Genomic DNA, 17101 nt, shown 5'->3' with positions numbered 1-17101 from the left:
GGATATTTGTCTATACAAAAATCTTTTTATTTTTATCGAAGCTTTCACGTGCATTGAATGTCTCCCATGGGTCTAGAGATGGACCGGAAGGGCATGTAAAGTTGGTAGCTTTTGCAGACGCCTACTCTTCGAGCAATCCGTTTTTAGAAAGACTGAAAGAATCGTCAAATAAAACGCCGGTAACAGTTTTCAATCCATCCATGATTGCACTGATAAATGCATATAGTGTATACTTTAGAAAGCGTTTTGTGAAATAAAGTATTTTATTTTCTGCTGTGTGTTTTTGATTGATATATGCAGTATTTCCATAACCCAATTTGTAGCATTTTTAAGTTAAGCAGGTCATATTTGACTTGATTTTCTTATTGCGTCAGTAAGCTGAACGTCAGTAAACCGACAACAAAACTTGCAGCACAAAAAACTGTTAATTCACTGTGATGCTACTTATTTGTTTCGGTTAGCATGAGCAGATGGTTGAGCCAAAACATCACTACTCATATTGATCATACTTACCACTTTCTTAATTTTCTGCTAGGCGCTGTGTCCACAGAATCACGCTTCTTAGCCGGATAAAAACTGTTGTACACCAAACAGCTTTTACGTTTTGACGTTTGCAGATTTGATTATCAAAATTACAGGCGGTTGATTAGTAAACAATCACGTCTACCTTCTAATCGGATATGTCACAATAATGCTACAGAATCAAATCATCCACGTTTTAAATTTTATTAGACTTAAAAAAACTAATATTTTAGTCTTTGATACAGTCGCTTCAGTAGGAGTGGACAATAGGCAAAAACAAATTCTCATCATGAACGCTGAAGCATGACCTTTATATGAGATCTTAATTGGAACCGATTTGAAGGTTTTACAACTATAAACTAATGAGCAAACGCAAGAAAGCTAAAATTGAGTGCAATCGCTTTTTGACTCTTGCTCCACACATGATCCATAACTTTGTGGTTTCGCTACAAATTTTTACTAAAGCATTTTTAAAAAATTCTCAGTCTGTATCAGTGTAAAGATCAATGAACATGAAACCAAAACAGGTTCCATTTGGCATACTGCAGATCTTTCAACCAGACATCGAACTGTACGACCATTCATCGAAACCCCGGCGCAGTGTGGTCCAACTGCGACGACAAATGTGCACCGCGGACGCAGCCAGCGCCACGTAAAGCAGAAAGACAACTTGAACCACAAAGTACACAGAAATCATAACCGTTCGTAATTGTTCGTCCGGGAAGCTCTCCAATCCGGGATTAGAACGGATGAATTCTTCAGTTAAGCCGATTAATCCGAGAATGGTCTGGCTCGCGTTGGGAGCGATGTTGACCAGTGCTCCACCGATAGCCAGGATGACGAAGATGGTGGAATACACAATGCACAGTATTATGTCCAGGATGGCCAACACCAAGAAAGTGCGCCGCACAAACACGCCACGCCGCACCTCCCGGACACAGTGAATGCCGTAGGATCCCGTCGCCACCAGGAAGATATCGATAAACATCCAGATGACCGTCCCGTATGTTCGGGCAATCGGGGTTACTATAAATATTTAGTTAACATTTACGGCAATACATAATATGGTATGTGGTAAAATAGGTATCTGGTAAAACAGGTGCTCAGATTACATTAAATGCGGCTGCAATTGCAAAGACTATATCTAGCTGCATACCAATTGGTATAATTATTATATATATCATAACGTACTTGTATTATGTGCATATTGGCGCTATTGGCCACTGGACATAACTGCAGCTGACATCGATCGATGTTGTAACTGCCAGTTTAGAAAAATTATAGATTTATAATAATTGGTCTCTAGATCTCCTCTTGTATCTTACTCTTCCATTTTATATATTAGTATCGTTATGCAATGCTCTTTCCGTGCGTTACGGCACGCCCGTGCACATGTGCACGATGCCATTACTTGGGAAGCCGACAGCGAGACTCTGTGACCTTTCTGGCTTTACTGCTGGACAAGCATTTTACTGCATTTGTACGAGCTACAGTATGAGCTACAGTACAGTATAGTATCTACAGTACGAGCTACATTTGCTCGTATCTACAGTTCAGCAGACATATGTTGCGGATACTTACTGACTAGCGTGCTGAAAAAACAACAGAGTCCCAATATACCGCAAAAGATTTGAGTGATCGATATATAGCGAAGACTGCGTATGGCCAGAAAGAACGATTTCTGACTTTGATCCGCCATAGTTACATAAAAGTCAATACAAATTAAAATCACATCGCTGCCCCATCAACAGGTTGCGATGCATGGCTCACATGTGACAGGCATTTTATACAATCGCGGAAAAATGCGCTTCCATCTGCTGCTGACCAAATAATCAAGGAAACCGGAAAATGTAAAACTGTCGATATTTCTTGTATATGCAGCTGCACCGGTACATCCCTCATGGCTCAGGCGGATCGCTAGCGTATTTTTCGCTGGTTTTCCTATAAGCCCAAAAATAAAAGTTTCACGGGGAAAGCAGGGAGCATAAATCTAACCCTGCTCAGACTGAGCGCATTTTATATTGAGGCAAAAACGAAAGATCATGCAGAAAGTGTCTGCAAACTGCAAAGCGCATGAAAAAACGACATCTTGTAATGCCGCGTCTAGATCAGGAGCAAACAGACTCAATTATTCGGCACTGATCCTGCTCTTATGATCCGGCAGCTGCAGTGCAGCAGACATCTGCAGTTGAAACTGGTCGAACGTAGCGGATCCAGTGGGCAATTTGCATGGAGATCGATAGTACTTGCTTAATGGCAGACTGTTTTGACTCCATTTATCCTACCGAATCGATTGCAATGAAATTACCATACATAACAATAAAAACACTAACGCTCGCCGTGATTCCGGTCTGTCATTTTGAATAACAAGCAAGTAGCCATTCCCTCATTATCGGAAAACGTTTTTTTTAGCTGACTCTGAACTTGGATCCAAGACTAGTACTCCAAGTGTATATATGAGCCAAGTGCATGCCAAACTCCCGGTTTCAAATTCAGATAGGTGAATCGCTGGAAAGGGGATGCGGAAATTCCAAAACTTTAAAAATTTGCCGCAACGCACACTCTGGCGCAGAATATGATTAATGTGTTGACTGCGTTAGCTAATTTTTGGGAGCAACGCTCCTCTCATGATATATACGAGTACTTCTTTAAAGTATATATATGAGTATATGCATACGAGCATACGATATGTGTATCTGCTCTCTGCAAACAAAATCCGCATGCAGAAATTATACAGGCAGTGATTTTACACTAAAAACTTCCTTCCTTACAATAATGAATTAACACACTTGACGTGTACAGAAAACCAGGTCGGTCATTAAATTTTGTTCGCAAGTACATAATAAGTATCCGTAACCCCAATATCAAATACATTCTATGATATGTATACAGCGATAATTACTTTACGATGCAATATTATCACTCAATAATTCTTGAAAAAAAGTTAATTTTTAAATTTGACGTGCATAGGCTTTCTCTTGGCGTTAACCAGGAGATAGATGACCATTTAAAAAAACCAAAGCATAATCAATACAGTATATGGAAACTAACCACAATCACAAATGTGGGCAGCGGAACTATTATACTTGTAGCATGTAGCAGCGGATTCTGATGGTTTGGAGTTGAAGGTCGTTATTCGAAGGCTCGAAGCGGATCCCATCCGTAGGTAATATTACGCTGATCCGTTGGTGTGCCCATGAAGTACGCAATCGCACTGACCAGGGGCGGAGCCGCGACCCGTAGAACGCCGAGCACAATTTCAGTTATGGATAAACCATCGTAATTTTGGTAATCCTTCGAGTATTCAACCTAGACTGGACATTGATGGATGATCGAATCAGCGGAACAAAATCCAAAGGACAGCTACAAGCTACAGCTATACAGACGGAGAACACTGCTTAAAACTGCGGAAGGCTCTTCAGAAGATTCCAACTGTGCGATTCACTCCAAGTGAAACCAATCTAAAGAAACCAAGCCGGTGTCGGCGCGCGACTACAAGCTAATAAAACTTTTCCTTGCCCTGAACATTGCAAAGGTATCCCTTCCCGATTTGCCGGCCCGATGTCATCAAGCTCTGTAATATTATACGGCCTGCGGCCATGGTCTTTAATTCTGAAAGCTAACTGCGGACGAAGTTAAACGACCATACCTGTAGTGATCCGACGGATTATCGACTGACTTTTTTCCGGTTTCAGTTTTTTCTTTATGTTTCTTGGTTTATTTTCGCTGTTTCGATGTAATATCGATAGTTTTTCACCATATTTTGGAAAACGGAAGGTTTCTAAATTTTGGATAATCGGATGAATTTTTACGGTAGAATATGTGCTGAAACAAATTATATTGTCAAATTATTTCCCAACAGTCAACAAAAATATAGTGGACTGACAACATTATTGTGTGTACATATTGCCCGCATAATATCGGAGGTACGGCCGCCGGGTATAGGTACAACACATACGTAGGTGTTAAAATTCCCAGAAGACTTGGATAATCAAGTCAGTTCCGGCACATAAAACATGCTATAAACGACTATTAAAATGTTGTGGTATGGTGGCCCAAACGTGGTCTGTGTCGCTGACTTGCACAGCAAAAATCGAAAATTCACCCCAGTTTTCCCAATTCCATCCTGTCGCTCTTCGCACTTACGAAGCTGACCTGTGCGGATGACTTCTGACGATATAAATATGAAAGGCAGGCGACTAAACACTGATTCCCATATCAACTTTTATTCATAAGAATACCACAACCGTTAGCAAAACAGTAACATTACAAAATGGGATAACAAACCATACAAAATTCAAAATGGCCATACAAATGAACGAATCACTGAACGAAGAAAGCGAGAACGCAAGCCAACGTTCAAGACTGGAGCCATAATATAATACATCGTATTACCAATTAATACCAACCCACTTAACAACTGCGAAACATCAACGACCAAAAACACACAATTATGGGACACAAATATAAATATGCAAACCAAGAAAAGCACTTTTGTCCACGTCACAGGCAAAACGGAACCAGCCAATAAACCGTTGCCCATCTTCGTTGCGTAATTTATGCGCACTTTCTAGCTTTGTGATCCTTTTTCAAAACTGCATTTTACTTTACTGTAGCTTGTAAGCATATTACTGCGGTCTGTAACAAAAATCTTCCCAACGCATTTAATGTAGCTCCCTTCAAGCACGGTATTAATAAATTAAAATGTTAATTAAAATGTGTGAAAACTACAGCTCTTTTAGTTTTTTCGTTTGTCAAAATCTCAAATTCGAGCAATTATGCGGGCCACGGCAGTGGGTTTCTCTCCGTCGCTTTTAGAACCAATCCCTGCCTCGTGATGTTTACCAAATTTAAATGACTTCCATCTACCAAAATCAGCTGCTCTGCCGCCATTTAACTAAAACTTGGTCTTTATGTTTCGACCAGTTTATGTATTTTCTTCAGACCGAACTGTGATCACCGTAGGAACAGGGTAGGAACAGGCACAGGTTCAGGTACTGATCACAACTGATGGCTCGGAGACGAAGAGCAGAACATGATTAGTTCAGAAACAAGACGGAGTTACAGACTACCGTACTTATGGTTAGGTGCTAAACAAAACTATTTCAAACATAACAGCACTAGTATGCGAAAGGAACATCACGGAAAACGTGAGGAACCTGCTGATAAGCCTCCTGATCTTAACACATTTCTGTACGATGTACGTTCAAATAAGCTGCTTATTTGAGTTGCCATCTCAAAAAAACTACTCTGGAGTAGTTTCTTTATTTTGCTTATTCTGGGCGGGATATGCAAGTTCTGCATATTTGCGTCACGCAAAATGGACCAACTGCCGTAAAGGGGAGGTCGTTGTGACGTGAACAAAAGTGCTTATCTGGGTTTGCATATTTATATTTGTGTCCCATAAATATACAATTCCCACGTCCCGAATTACATAACAACATACTATAAAAAACCAGCACAAAATAGGAAATACTATTTTCTGGATAACTTGACATAATAAAAGGAAGAAAATCATAAAATCTGCAACATTATGTAAATTCTATGTATTCCGACTGCTGTGTCGGCAGCGATGTAATGAGTCTTGTGCGATAACGAAAACACATTGCCGAGCCGGACCAGAAGGTAATGAGCGACGGTGTTTGTTTAAAATCGCTGTATGGTGTTCAGAATCCATTTCCTTCGTGAACCTAGAATGACAGCAATTTACATACTGCGCAGACAACAATCTTCCATAACATGCAATTTCATCAACACAAAAATTGATTCGATCTGATCAAATGGTAAAGACACACTTTACTGACTTCAGAAACAAAGTAGGTATGATTTAACAAGTAGGTACATACATTAATGAGACAGAACGATATCATACATTTCACACTAGAAAAAACAGCAAGTGTAACGGTACCGGTGCGCCAGTACTCGCGTTACCAGGGCTGAAAATATCTACAGAGATACTATTGATTCCATACCTCGTATATAAATGTGTTCCCTTTATGGATGCTCCGTCTTGACCACGGAGTACTGCGTGTATCCAGGTGGCGCCATGGGATAGCCCGCAACTGCTCCCCTCGCACCGGCCTCAATGATGGCCGCATTGCGCCGGCTGATCTTGGCCGCCATGGCCGCCATCAGAATGAACAGCGACGCGATAATGATGCCGACAACCACAAATACCACAATAATGGTGGTCACGATCGTGACGAGATGTTGCATGCCCTCGTCATACTGCTGGTGCTCTTGCGTTGCGCCCGACATGCCGGCTGCCGACATCATCTGAGCGGCTACGGATGGAGCAGCGGCCAGCATAATGCCCACTACGATGAAGTATATCAGGCTAACGGCAAACAAGACGCACAGGATGATGTTGAGGATGCCCAGGATGCGGAAGGCGTTGCCGTCCACGATGCCCTGTCGGAGGCGTTTAATGGTGATCACACCGTAGACGCCGGTGGCCAGAAACAGGATACAGATGGCCAAACTGCCGATACAGCTGGCTAACTGGGCGCTTGTGGCCTCTGATAGAACACAAAAAGACAAGTCAATTAAGCAGGTTCAAATCTATCTGCATACATAGTTGCAAATTAAATTTGGATCTGTACTAAACTTTATGAAAAAGCGCACAAATCCAGCGATCGATTACGGTACTTTTAACTTGTACAATTCCAGAGTCTTTTAGCTCCGTTTCACATCTCGTCATCGATGTAAACAAATCGACAGAACCGTAACCGGTAACATACGCGCAAGAGCAGAATCGCATCATATATAACCGCTCCTGTGGAGCCACGTTGTCGTTACACAACTTACACTGGCCACTTACACTGTAACTAGAGATTACCGAATTCACGGTCAGGGTCAGCGTTTTTCGTAGATATTTATATGAACGAGTATAAACTATAAGCTAAATACCAGCTTACTGTACCGTGCGTAATTTTTTGTTTAACCAATGTTAACTTGAATAACCCAATAAAAATCAAAACTTACTATAGAAGTACCTACCCTAGGTCTCAGTTTTTTTTACAGAATCACCTGCATGTAAAAAAGCGTAAAACACGATGCAAAGAAAATGCTGTTCTCTAATCCGATTTAGTCTTACACTACACGCCCATTTACCAATTTTCCCACAGTGGTCAAATTAATGAATCAGATTTTAATTTGTCTACAGTTTTTCTTGCTTGTGGTACATTTTATCGTACAAAAATTCAGCGTTCAAAATTGATTTATTCACGCAGAGCGGTGAAGCAATTTCGTACAGCACTGTATTAGTATAACAAATATGTAGGTGCCAGTGTAAACAGATCAATTTTCGGAATACGGGAATAAAAGGAATCCGAGAACGATCCGCAGCGGAACCGATCAATATATATAAGCAACATACACTCATACAGTACAAGCATATCACAGTCTTACAACGCCATGTCGATACCGCCGTGTACATATTGATTTAGCGGTACAATGCACAGTGCACACAATGTCAACTACAACAAGCATTTGCAAAAACTTACTAAAGATGTTTGAGATTGCTCCAAGAACCGCCAGTGTGCCCAGTACAACTTCCGTAATGGATAGGCATCGTAGTTTCGATATGCTTTCCAATACATAACCTTGGATTTCCATGATGTGTGTAGTTCGGAGAAAAGGTAGAAAATTATGAATGAAGTAACGTAGAAGGTGACAGTTGACTGTAAGAACACCGTTCCCAAATTGCAGGAGACTCTTCACAGGATGCGATGCAGTCGACGTGAAACTGATCTGATGTGCATAAGCAAATGGCGACGGCACAGGCTAATAAAAATGCACCGCGCCCTGACACATGGAAAGATGTGCCCGCGGTTTTCGGTTTGCCGGTCTGGTTTGTTCACATTTTGTCATCCGTACTCGTACCAGTGTTCTTTAAAGGCCTTTTATATTAAACACTGAGAGAGTACGTACTACGTAGTACCTACCGCTAGTATGTATGCCACAGTACCGTGGCAAATCTATGCCTCCAAAATGTACTTTGCCTGTGGTGGAACGGTGCCACGTGCCCCACGCAAGAACCGGATTATCGACCGCTTTTTTTTGCTTATTTGACGACAATCATATGGATTATCTTCAGAAACGGTTGCTTTAATACTTGTAGTATTTGGAGCACACAATACGCACATTTACTTTCTGTGCTTTAATACATTGGACTGTCTGGTGTCTGCATGGCCAGACATTAGAGCACAGTAGACCGGGTAGCCAGCAATTCATCCGGAATACCGCATTCTGGATCAAATTGGAAGGACTGATGGTTGTTCTACACGTCTGCTGTACACGTATTGAGTATACCGACCGTTACTAATTAATAGTAATTATCAAACAATTGCTCATGACAGCTTTCGGCAATAATTTAAGCACCGTTAGTGTGTCACAGGAAGTATGGCAAGTCGTCCAATTGTACGAACGTACAATTGTAAGTGCAGCTTGCCACTGTAGGTACTGTACCGTGCCTTGACTTGTGAGATCAAATTTATTACTTACTGTACCTATGTTGTTGCGCTCAAGGGCATTACATGTAATAATGGTTTTTTATCATTCTTTAATTAAGTAAGCAAACTGCAAATTTGCAGTAGATCTTTCACTACGGTAATGACTTATACTACGGTAGCTCAACAAATAATAATTATGTGTTAATAATTCCAGTTAGCAAAGAAGTTTAAAAAGAAACATTCTTCGTAGTAATGGAAATTACATATTATTTCATTTGATATATTTATTAAAATTGCATATTATTTTATTTGATGTTCATTACATACTTTGTATGATTTCGTGCCGTGCAGTTCACAGTTCACACTTCGCATCTGTAGATGCAGCGGGAAGACAACACTGATGATGATCTATCGCACTTGTATCTTTCTTTTGATCTACCACATATCAGTGACTGCGGTACGGATACTGTGATGTACGAATTAATATACATTCGTTAACTTTTGTTAAAGGGAAATTTTTTTCCCGATATTAATGGGGATATTTTCCTGTTTCCCTTGCGCACCGTAATTAGCTGTACGGTATGTTTGTACATTTGTACTATAAAGTTAATACATAGGTTAAAAGCGGTACACAAAACCATGGCCAGATATTGTTTCAGCAAAACTAAAGATTCTGCTCCTTAATTATAACGAATGACCGGTAGCGCTTATGGAATAAAATAGCATTATCCAGTTTTGGTCCGCTTTAGCTAACACTATGAGCCATGTAAATTTTGGTTCACTAAGGGTAACTATTAACTAACCGATGGGGATTGCGGATTAATTGGCCTAATTGTAAAAAACAATCACTGTGTGCGAAATTAGTCCCAGTTCGTTCGTATACCAAACCCACTTCTGCAAAATCCCAGTATTTTAAACCTGTTCCCATCAACCGAAATATTTCGCGGTAGTACCACGTACTCAGTAGGAAGCCAAATACACCGACAGGCACAGGAAATGACGGCATTTAACCTACCTTCACCATTTCATCGCCAATGGTCTACCCCCTTAAACGCACATCAAAGCCAGGTGCGTTCATCTGTTGGATGAGCAAACGGGAATTTCCTTCCGTGCACGCCACCAAGCAGCCATAAAAAGTCAATGCGTACATACATTGCTCTGTTCTGCTACAATACACAGAAACACAGCGGCTCATAGTTCAAGCGGAATTTTATTCACAATAACACCAAAACGGTACAAAACACTGAACGTATGCACGTAATCCATCACGGCAGGTTTTGTATTCACTATTCACACTGCATAAAGGTCAAACTATAAAAGAAGGTTCATCAACTGCGGCCACGACGTTCACTGCGTTGCGCTACTCGCTCCTGCCTGCGCTTTTCTTGGTACGCCTGTACGGCCAACTCTAAATTTCCTTTATTATCCGGTGATTCTTTGATGTACCTCTGAAAAACAATACATTCATTACGACTCACTGGTTCACTATGCTAGAACTCATCCCACAATAAGCTTCCCGTTACACCGTAACACAAATATACTGCACCTTTAGTGTTTCGATAGGCTCCATCGTCGAGATTGACTCGTCGGTAGTTCCATGGGAATGAACGATATGACAAAGTTGAATCACATCCGGGCACATATCCAGCCTAGACGCGTAATAAATATCTAGGTATATACACAAAAGAGATTAGAAATATTTACTGCAACTGTCTATGTGACTGATATCGTAAAATAAACAAATTCGGATATCGTTGTTCGGTGAGAACTTATTTTTGGTAGGGGAGTGCAAGAATTACTTTGCACAATTTTTCGGACCTGCTTTACAGCTAAAAAAGGTGGAACAAAACTGTTTTCTATAAGCGAATCTTTTCCCTACAGCACTAACAAAATTTACTACAAGGGTTCTGTGAGCGTATGTCTAGAAAATGATTTACCGGATGACATAATCGCTACGATCAAGGCAGCAAATTCATGAATTTATGGCACAGTACCTTTCATTTTGCAGTAGATATATTAAATAGTTATCGATACGTCGCTCGCGGGCCAAATGAAACACGAAACCGCCCATATGCCTCGTCGATTCCAGCAGGGAATAATTGCGCATTTCGTCGATATAATCATACACCGTCTGGCATACCTAAACACAAACGCAAACTTTGAACCCCATTCCCGCTGTGTTTATTTAATCTACAGCCACTCATGACCATCATCAATGCAAATGGCGGTGCAGTAAAAGCTTACACGAATAAAGTGAGGATCATCCGGCTCGAACTGCACGCAGGCACGATCGAGGATGTACTCCTCCATACCGCGTTCCAACGAGTCCTAAAAGTGATCAAAGTGTTCAGAAATACCTGGAACCAAAGTCAGTTGCAAAACCGTGCAGTACTGAACATTTCATATTTCGTTCAAATTTAATCAATGTAATGCCCGGTAATGCTATATACGTAGTCCCTCAAAATCCGCAAAGATTTTTCTCTATGCACGTCTAACCATTTTCAAAAACAAAAACGTCCAGACTAATTATTTTGAAAAGTGAAATGCAGTACTCGTACCGTAACAACATTTTCCTTGTTATATCCACGCAAAACATATAAATCATCCATAATTTAGCTCTAAGCTAAACGTGCACGGTTGAAGTATAAGCTGAGCGTTGTTGTATAGTACCACAATAACTGTAATAACTGTAAAAATGTGATATTAATTCCTGAGATAGTGCCATGCTTGTCCGTATAGACATACCCGAATGTTCTCCTCCAAAAACATAGCCGGAACTGTCAGTTCCCGGCCTTCCACCGGAAAATAGATCTGGTTCATTCTATCCCGCTCTTCCCACGCTGCTGTTCGCAGTGTCCCATTTAATTCCCGTACCACAATATATCGGTCCTAAGGAAAATCAGAAGATAACTAAAGAAAAGATTCCAAAGGCAAAAAACACTCAACAATAACGTATGTAAAGCTACGAAAACTCAAATAACCGAAAATAGCCTAAAATCCACTACGTCACGATTATTCCAGCCAAGAACAGCATCCACCAGAAAATATTTCCTATACATTCAGCCGGTGTAAAATAAAATTTGAAGATGAAAACCCAAAACGATTACAATGAAATTTCCACTCCAAAACTTGACAAGAATTATTAATACTGTGCTTAAAAAATAGCCAAAGCCATCAAAATTAACAAAACGTGCATTCGCGTAATACTTATCAAAACCATTCAAATTCAAACGTTTAATTTGAACTAATCAAGTAGCGCAAAAGCAGCTAATGTTACTTTGGTGGTTACTACCAAGAAAAATAACATAAAAAAAGATAATAAGTGTCGTAGGCCTTACTCTGGGTTTGATTCCGTAAGTGATGTCTACGAAGACATTGCGATGAGTGTCATAATCTTGCAGCAGTTCATCTTCGACGATCACTCGATCGACGGGTTCACGCGGCGCCATAACAGGCGGCATCTGTGTATGAGCCGGAATTTCTGACATCTTCTGCTTGGTTGCCTGCAAACCAGCCCAACAGCAGCGCATCAGCAGGGAAAAAAGTTTAAAATTCAGTGGGATTTTGCTACCGTACTTGTTCCAGCTGTTGATCCGTTAACAGGCGAATCTCGCTCTGCTCGAATTTTTTCTTTAACACCGGCTGCGTGGCAAACACTTTGGAAGCATCGCGACCCGTTAATCGTTTCAATGTTTGCTGGACGCGAAAATCAAGGAAAATTTTCTCGATTGAATTACCGGGAGAGCTGGAATCTAAAATCCCAATCAATATCGATATCACTGCAAGCATATAAACTGTATGTGCTACGTACGGGTAATGAGAGCGCAATTAAGCTATTTTGGTCAAAACTCAACCAAACTTTACACGCCAGAGAAAACTGAAATTACTATAACTACACAGAACACATCATGCTGCCATTGGCATTCTGCTTCAAGTACTTACCTTCGGCAGACTTCGACTCCGACGAAGTTTCGGTTGCATATAACCGCTGGGCTGCAGAATGGTATACCGGTCTTACTCCTAAGCTATTCCGTGAGAAAACTCGAAGAGAACTCAAGCAGCATGCACGAAGTCCCGAAGCGGACGACATCATGGAAGGCTTCCGCAGATTTGCAACTGCAGTTCTGATGCTTTGCAATCTCACTGCTTCACAAGTTTACTGCCAGTGCCAACTGTTAATATCATAACAGTTCATCCTCACAAAAATTATGACAAAACCCTCTTTCACTAAATTAAATCTGTACAGAAGCCGAAGCGGAATGATATTAATTAAATGTGCATGGGATAGCATCTGTTTTATCATAACAGTAACTTTAATTTTTTCAGTTTTTTCGAATTTTTTTACCATGTTTCGCCCTAGGGAGGCGGAGCACACTTCCGAAGGGTTAACAGCCCTTACCCAAGTGCAGTCGCCCCTAACCATAATGGCCGGATACGCTAATTCTGGTGTTTCTGCCTTTCGGGTTTATTTTCTGGACTTCTTTCTCATTCTTCGTAAAATTTGGTTCAGATTTCAGCTAGGTTTATTTATTTTTAATAGGATCAATTTAATACGCATTCAACGAAGCGAGAATTACTGCGGATACTTTGTCTGTTAAACCTGTGTGGAAAAAGTGAGCGTAAACGGATGTTCGGTCGGCGCTTTTCCGCTTTGTGGTGTGCAGCGTCATAACCACTGCCGCGTACACAAACTCTGACTGTTAGCCACCGGGCTGAAAAATTAGAAATTTCCGTGCGTTGTAGGTTCGCTCTGCACTTTTCGAATTTGTTAATTTGTAACACAGTGTTTTATCGTATTGTGTCAGAAAAACCACTATTTTTCGACAAATTTTCACTACTGGTACCATTTTTTATTTTGATTTATTAATTGGAGCTTTTTTAAGCCTGCGATATCTGTTTTTATTATTCTGTTGGGATCCGTTAGAATGGAAACACAGGCCGTTGCAGGAGGTAAGAAGGTTCCTGAAAAATTTGCTCTTTTCGAGGTTGCTGAAGTCTGTGTTTTGTGCTGAAACGGTCTATCCTTTAAAAAATAAATTAAACATTTTTTTTAAATTTATAAGTTATTCTGCAGTCAAGGTGTTGGGTTCACTTACAGAGAAGTTCGATGGCAAGCCAGCAGGGAGCACCAGCGAACCCATTTCTCATGACAATTTGGATAACCACAAACCATCGCAGGGATTAACCGATACTTCAAAGGAAATTGTGGGTGCTTCGCCAGAGCAGAATAAAAATGGTGAGCGGAAGGAGGGATCTGTCAGTGGAGAATCGAAAGACGGATCTCTGCCATCAGCCAACGATACGAATCAGGATCCTGCCAAAACATCGACTCCAGGCAAAGTATGTTCGCAGCACAGCGAAAAAAACTAATGACACGCTGGCTGCAACTTGCACAGCATATTATAAGCAGTAATAATAGTCCAACAAGTCCATAGACTCCATAAGCAGTTCTTTACGGATTTGTAATTTTTATTTGTAAGTAGTAGGCGCCAGAATGACAAGGAAGTCCAATCACGGTGACTTCGCTTCGTGGTTCAGATCTGTAAACAATGAACGACATCCTTCAGCCATAAAGAAAGTTTTTATAAAATTATAGATGTATTTGTCTTTAATAATAATAATATTATACTACTGATTATTAGCAATTTAATACCATTATTTTGCTAAAATTAATTCGACAATAACTTTAGACAAAAAACTTGAGTTTTTTAGCGCTTTTATTTACGACTGATTACGCATGTTCACTGTTATGACAGACTGTACAAGCCAGTAAGGAAACAGAGTTTTGACGTAATAACGCTTATTTACTTGATCAATGAGGTTTCGCCATTCGGAGCATTAACGTTGCGCAAGCCGTAGTGGCACTGTTGAGTAATATGATTCTAATGCGAGTACTACAGAACGACCAGGGAAATCAACCTTAATTGACATTTTAGTGTTTTAGCGCTGTGCGCAAAAATCAGATAATGAGCGTCTACTCGTAAGGTTGATTGCTCATCGTTGCGGTCCTGCCTGCATGGTTTCCAGTTGGATTACTCCGTTAAAGTTGTGCTGAATGAGTGAATCGATTTCTTTAAGAATTGCATTCACAGTTAAAGAGTTGGGCCGCTAATAGCCTGCTAGCGCTGCGAAATGTATTTGTTCGTGGACTGCCGTCTTCTCACGGAATCGTGATCGCATCTAGCAGTGGTGATGTTTTTCCACTATTTTGCAAAGCATATGAATGCAGCGATTTTAAGCTTGCTATTACTGAAGTACAATTTTTTACTTTTTTTGTGAATTTCAGAAGTATGCTTACCGGTAATTGGAGTAAAGCATAGTGCTGGACCTGCTGATCTTTGGGTTTTTTCTAATTATTAGCCTTTTTAAAAGGGATAAGAACTAACAGCAAAGTAGAATTTTATTAATCCGGAAATTTTAAATGAAGGATTTTCATGTTGTAATTATAGACTGTTTCCGAAGAGGCGCAGAAAACTGCCGTGGAGGAGAAGGACAAATCAGCCGCGGTGTCAGGATCGGATACTTCCTTGCTTAAAGTCTCCCCTCCCAAAGACGAGCGGAAATCCCCCGCAGGTGCCTCCCCTCGTGCATCCCGCTTAAGCCCCCGACCACCGGAGCCGAAGAAATCCGAGGAGCCCGCCGACGTACCTGCTGCTACCACCAGTACCCCACCCGCTACTGCACAGAAGACGGAAACCGCTGCCGAACAGGAAGCCAAGCCCGATCAGCCTGAAGGTGATGTGGAGATGAAGGAAACCGAAGCCAAGGAGGAGGAGGAGGAGAAAATGGATGTTGATCAGGAAACCCCGGGAACGACTGCCGAAGGCACCGCTTCAGCCGATGACAAGGAGAAGAAGGCTCCGGCCCGAGGGAAGGCCGCCGCAAAGCCGCCAGCGGAACCCAAACCCCGAGCGCCCAGGAACGCTGCACGTGAGTAATTGTTGTTGTTAGTATTTTTCTAGAACATACGGCCAATTACTGCAAATGATGATTCCGAATCCCCTTCTTACTTGTTGCAAATCTTTTGATTTGGAACATGCAGATAATTCCTTCTGACAGCAACTCTTCTCCTTATATTATTATGTAGTGATTTCCTCACTGTTAGACCGGACACTCATTTTTTTACGTAATAGTGTTAGTGCTTATCTTTAATCAGACATTCTTGAAAATAATAAAATCCAAAACCGATGGAAATTCTGACGATAATAAATTTTATTTAAAGATTTTTGCTGTCTTTGCAGCGAAAGAGAAGCCAGCGCCCACTGAACCTTTGCGTCGCTCGACGCGTGCCATTCCCCCGAAGCCAGCCGCCAAACCAGCTCCCGCGCCGTCTGCACGCGGCACCAAGCGGACCGCTTCGCCGGCCGCCAGCAAATCCCCGGTGGCTAAAAGACCCGCCCCAGCCCCCAAGCCGGCGGCAAAAGTAGTCTCCCTGAAGAAACCGGCCGCCGCCACTACGGAAGCTGCTGCTGCTCCCAAGAAAGGCGGTCAGAATGGGGTGGCCAACGCCAAGAAGGCCCCGGCGAAACCTCCGGCAGCGGGCACCAGGGCCATCCCTTCACGGGCGGCCAAGAAATAGACACAAAGAGAACAGGGACAAAAAGAACGGGAATGGTTCCTCTTTCATTCCACCGCTGCTGGGATTTTTAAGGGTGTGGTTTCTCTCTATCTGAGTATACGGTACAACGGTCAGTATCTCATGTGGTTTTTTCGCTTTTCGTTTATTCTCATGAAATAAACCCGTGTTTTTGTTGTATCGAGATCATGGATTTTGTCGATTCGATGTTTTGAATTTTCAGATTCGCAAAGCAGGCGTGTTTGGTTCCGACCGTTCAGTACTTAGCGATTTTAGCAATTTGTCGAAGCAGTATCATCAGTTCTTTTTGTTTGTATTTTTAAGTTGCAACTTTTCTCAGCATTTTGAGCACATAGTAGTACATAACTGTATCCCGTGTAATTGTATTATAGTTTCTCCATCGATATCCTAGCTATTCTCTGCAATGTTGTGGTGAAGGTGTTTAATAAATGTAATATATGACATTGGGTGTCGTTCGGTTAAATTCAGAATAGCAGAAATGAGAAATTCAGGTCGATTTGCTGTCAAGAGCTGTTGGTGGAAATGAAAA

At 41.3% G+C, this 17101-nt stretch overlaps 4 protein-coding genes across 6 annotated transcripts; 1 reads left to right on the top strand and 3 right to left on the bottom strand.

Annotated features, from left to right (window-relative positions):
- Positions 1–859: 859 nt before the first annotated feature.
- LOC129584135 (uncharacterized) lies at positions 860–2793 on the bottom strand. Its single transcript, XM_055476248.1, has 2 exons — positions 2104–2793; positions 860–1548 (listed from the first exon to the last, which is right to left on the bottom strand). Exons 1-2 carry the CDS (start codon positions 2219–2221, stop codon positions 1076–1078), a joined length of 591 nt encoding a protein of 196 aa, XP_055332223.1. The 5' UTR covers positions 2222–2793; the 3' UTR covers positions 860–1075.
- Positions 2794–4739: 1946 nt separating this feature from the next.
- LOC129583906 (uncharacterized) lies at positions 4740–8412 on the bottom strand. Its single transcript, XM_055475942.1, has 3 exons — positions 8028–8412; positions 6495–7040; positions 4740–6212 (listed from the first exon to the last, which is right to left on the bottom strand). Exons 1-2 carry the CDS (start codon positions 8137–8139, stop codon positions 6517–6519), a joined length of 636 nt encoding a protein of 211 aa, XP_055331917.1. The 5' UTR covers positions 8140–8412; the 3' UTR covers positions 4740–6212; positions 6495–6516.
- Positions 8413–10178: 1766 nt separating this feature from the next.
- LOC129583984 (28S ribosomal protein S22, mitochondrial-like) lies at positions 10179–14890 on the bottom strand. 3 transcript variants are annotated; one of them, XM_055476056.1, is made up of 10 exons: positions 14784–14890; positions 14072–14515; positions 12918–13998; positions 12552–12727; positions 12314–12478; positions 11721–11864; positions 11220–11303; positions 10970–11115; positions 10522–10624; positions 10179–10423 (listed from the first exon to the last, which is right to left on the bottom strand). In XM_055476056.1, the coding sequence occupies exons 3-10, from the start codon at positions 13066–13068 to the stop codon at positions 10304–10306; spliced, it is 1089 nt and encodes a 362-aa protein (XP_055332031.1). In that variant the 5' UTR covers positions 13069–13998; positions 14072–14515; positions 14784–14890; the 3' UTR covers positions 10179–10303. The 3 variants fall into 3 exon arrangements, 2 of the variants coding, with proteins under 2 accessions (XP_055332031.1, XP_055332032.1); XR_008689839.1 differs by lacking the exon at positions 14784–14890 and having other exon boundaries at positions 10378–10423; positions 10522–10643; positions 14072–14685; XM_055476057.1 differs by lacking the exons at positions 12918–13998; positions 14784–14890 and having other exon boundaries at positions 14072–14688.
- On the top strand, positions 13704–17013 carry LOC129583985 (transcriptional regulatory protein AlgP-like). The gene is made up of 4 exons (XM_055476058.1): positions 13704–13925; positions 14074–14315; positions 15425–15905; positions 16217–17013. The coding sequence occupies exons 1-4, from the start codon at positions 13901–13903 to the stop codon at positions 16552–16554; spliced, it is 1086 nt and encodes a 361-aa protein (XP_055332033.1). The 5' UTR covers positions 13704–13900; the 3' UTR covers positions 16555–17013.
- The last annotated feature ends 88 nt before the right edge of the window (positions 17014–17101 follow it).

Source organism: Paramacrobiotus metropolitanus, unplaced genomic scaffold, assembly GCF_019649055.1.
Source record: "Paramacrobiotus metropolitanus isolate TYO unplaced genomic scaffold, Prichtersi_v1.0 Parri_scaffold0000012, whole genome shotgun sequence".
NCBI lineage: Eukaryota > Metazoa > Tardigrada > Eutardigrada > Parachela > Macrobiotidae > Paramacrobiotus > Paramacrobiotus metropolitanus.
This window is presented reverse-complemented; position numbering and strand designations above follow the sequence as displayed.

What these genes read in the sequence shown, in the direction of transcription:
- LOC129583906 (XM_055475942.1), bottom strand. Translation starts at nt 8,139, where the DNA reads ATGGAAATCCAAGGTTATGTATTGGAAAGCATATCGAAACTACGATGC. An exon ending in AGCAATCTCAAACATCTTTA is followed by an intron (nt 7,041 to 8,027) that starts GTAAGTTTTTGC and finishes GTGTTCTATCAG; the next exon opens with AGGCCACAAGCGCCCAGTTA.
- LOC129584135 (XM_055476248.1), bottom strand. Translation starts at nt 2,221, where the DNA reads ATGGCGGATCAAAGTCAGAAATCGTTCTTTCTGGCCATACGCAGTCTT. An exon ending in TTTTTTCAGCACGCTAGTCA is followed by an intron (nt 1,549 to 2,103) that starts GTAAGTATCCGC and finishes AAATATTTATAG; the next exon opens with TAACCCCGATTGCCCGAACA.
- LOC129583985 (XM_055476058.1), top strand. Translation starts at nt 13,901, where the DNA reads ATGGAAACACAGGCCGTTGCAGGAG. An exon ending in AACACAGGCCGTTGCAGGAG is followed by an intron (nt 13,926 to 14,073) that starts GTAAGAAGGTTC and finishes GTTCACTTACAG; the next exon opens with AGAAGTTCGATGGCAAGCCA. An exon ending in AGCGCCCAGGAACGCTGCAC is followed by an intron (nt 15,906 to 16,216) that starts GTGAGTAATTGT and finishes CTGTCTTTGCAG; the next exon opens with CGAAAGAGAAGCCAGCGCCC.
- LOC129583984 (XM_055476056.1), bottom strand. Translation starts at nt 13,068, where the DNA reads ATGATGTCGTCCGCTTCGGGACTTCGTGCATGCTGCTTGAGTTCTCTT. An exon ending in CTTACGGAATCAAACCCAGA is followed by an intron (nt 11,865 to 12,313) that starts GTAAGGCCTACG and finishes GATTTTCCTTAG; the next exon opens with GACCGATATATTGTGGTACG. An exon ending in ATGATCCTCACTTTATTCGT is followed by an intron (nt 11,116 to 11,219) that starts GTAAGCTTTTAC and finishes GTTTGTGTTTAG; the next exon opens with GTATGCCAGACGGTGTATGA.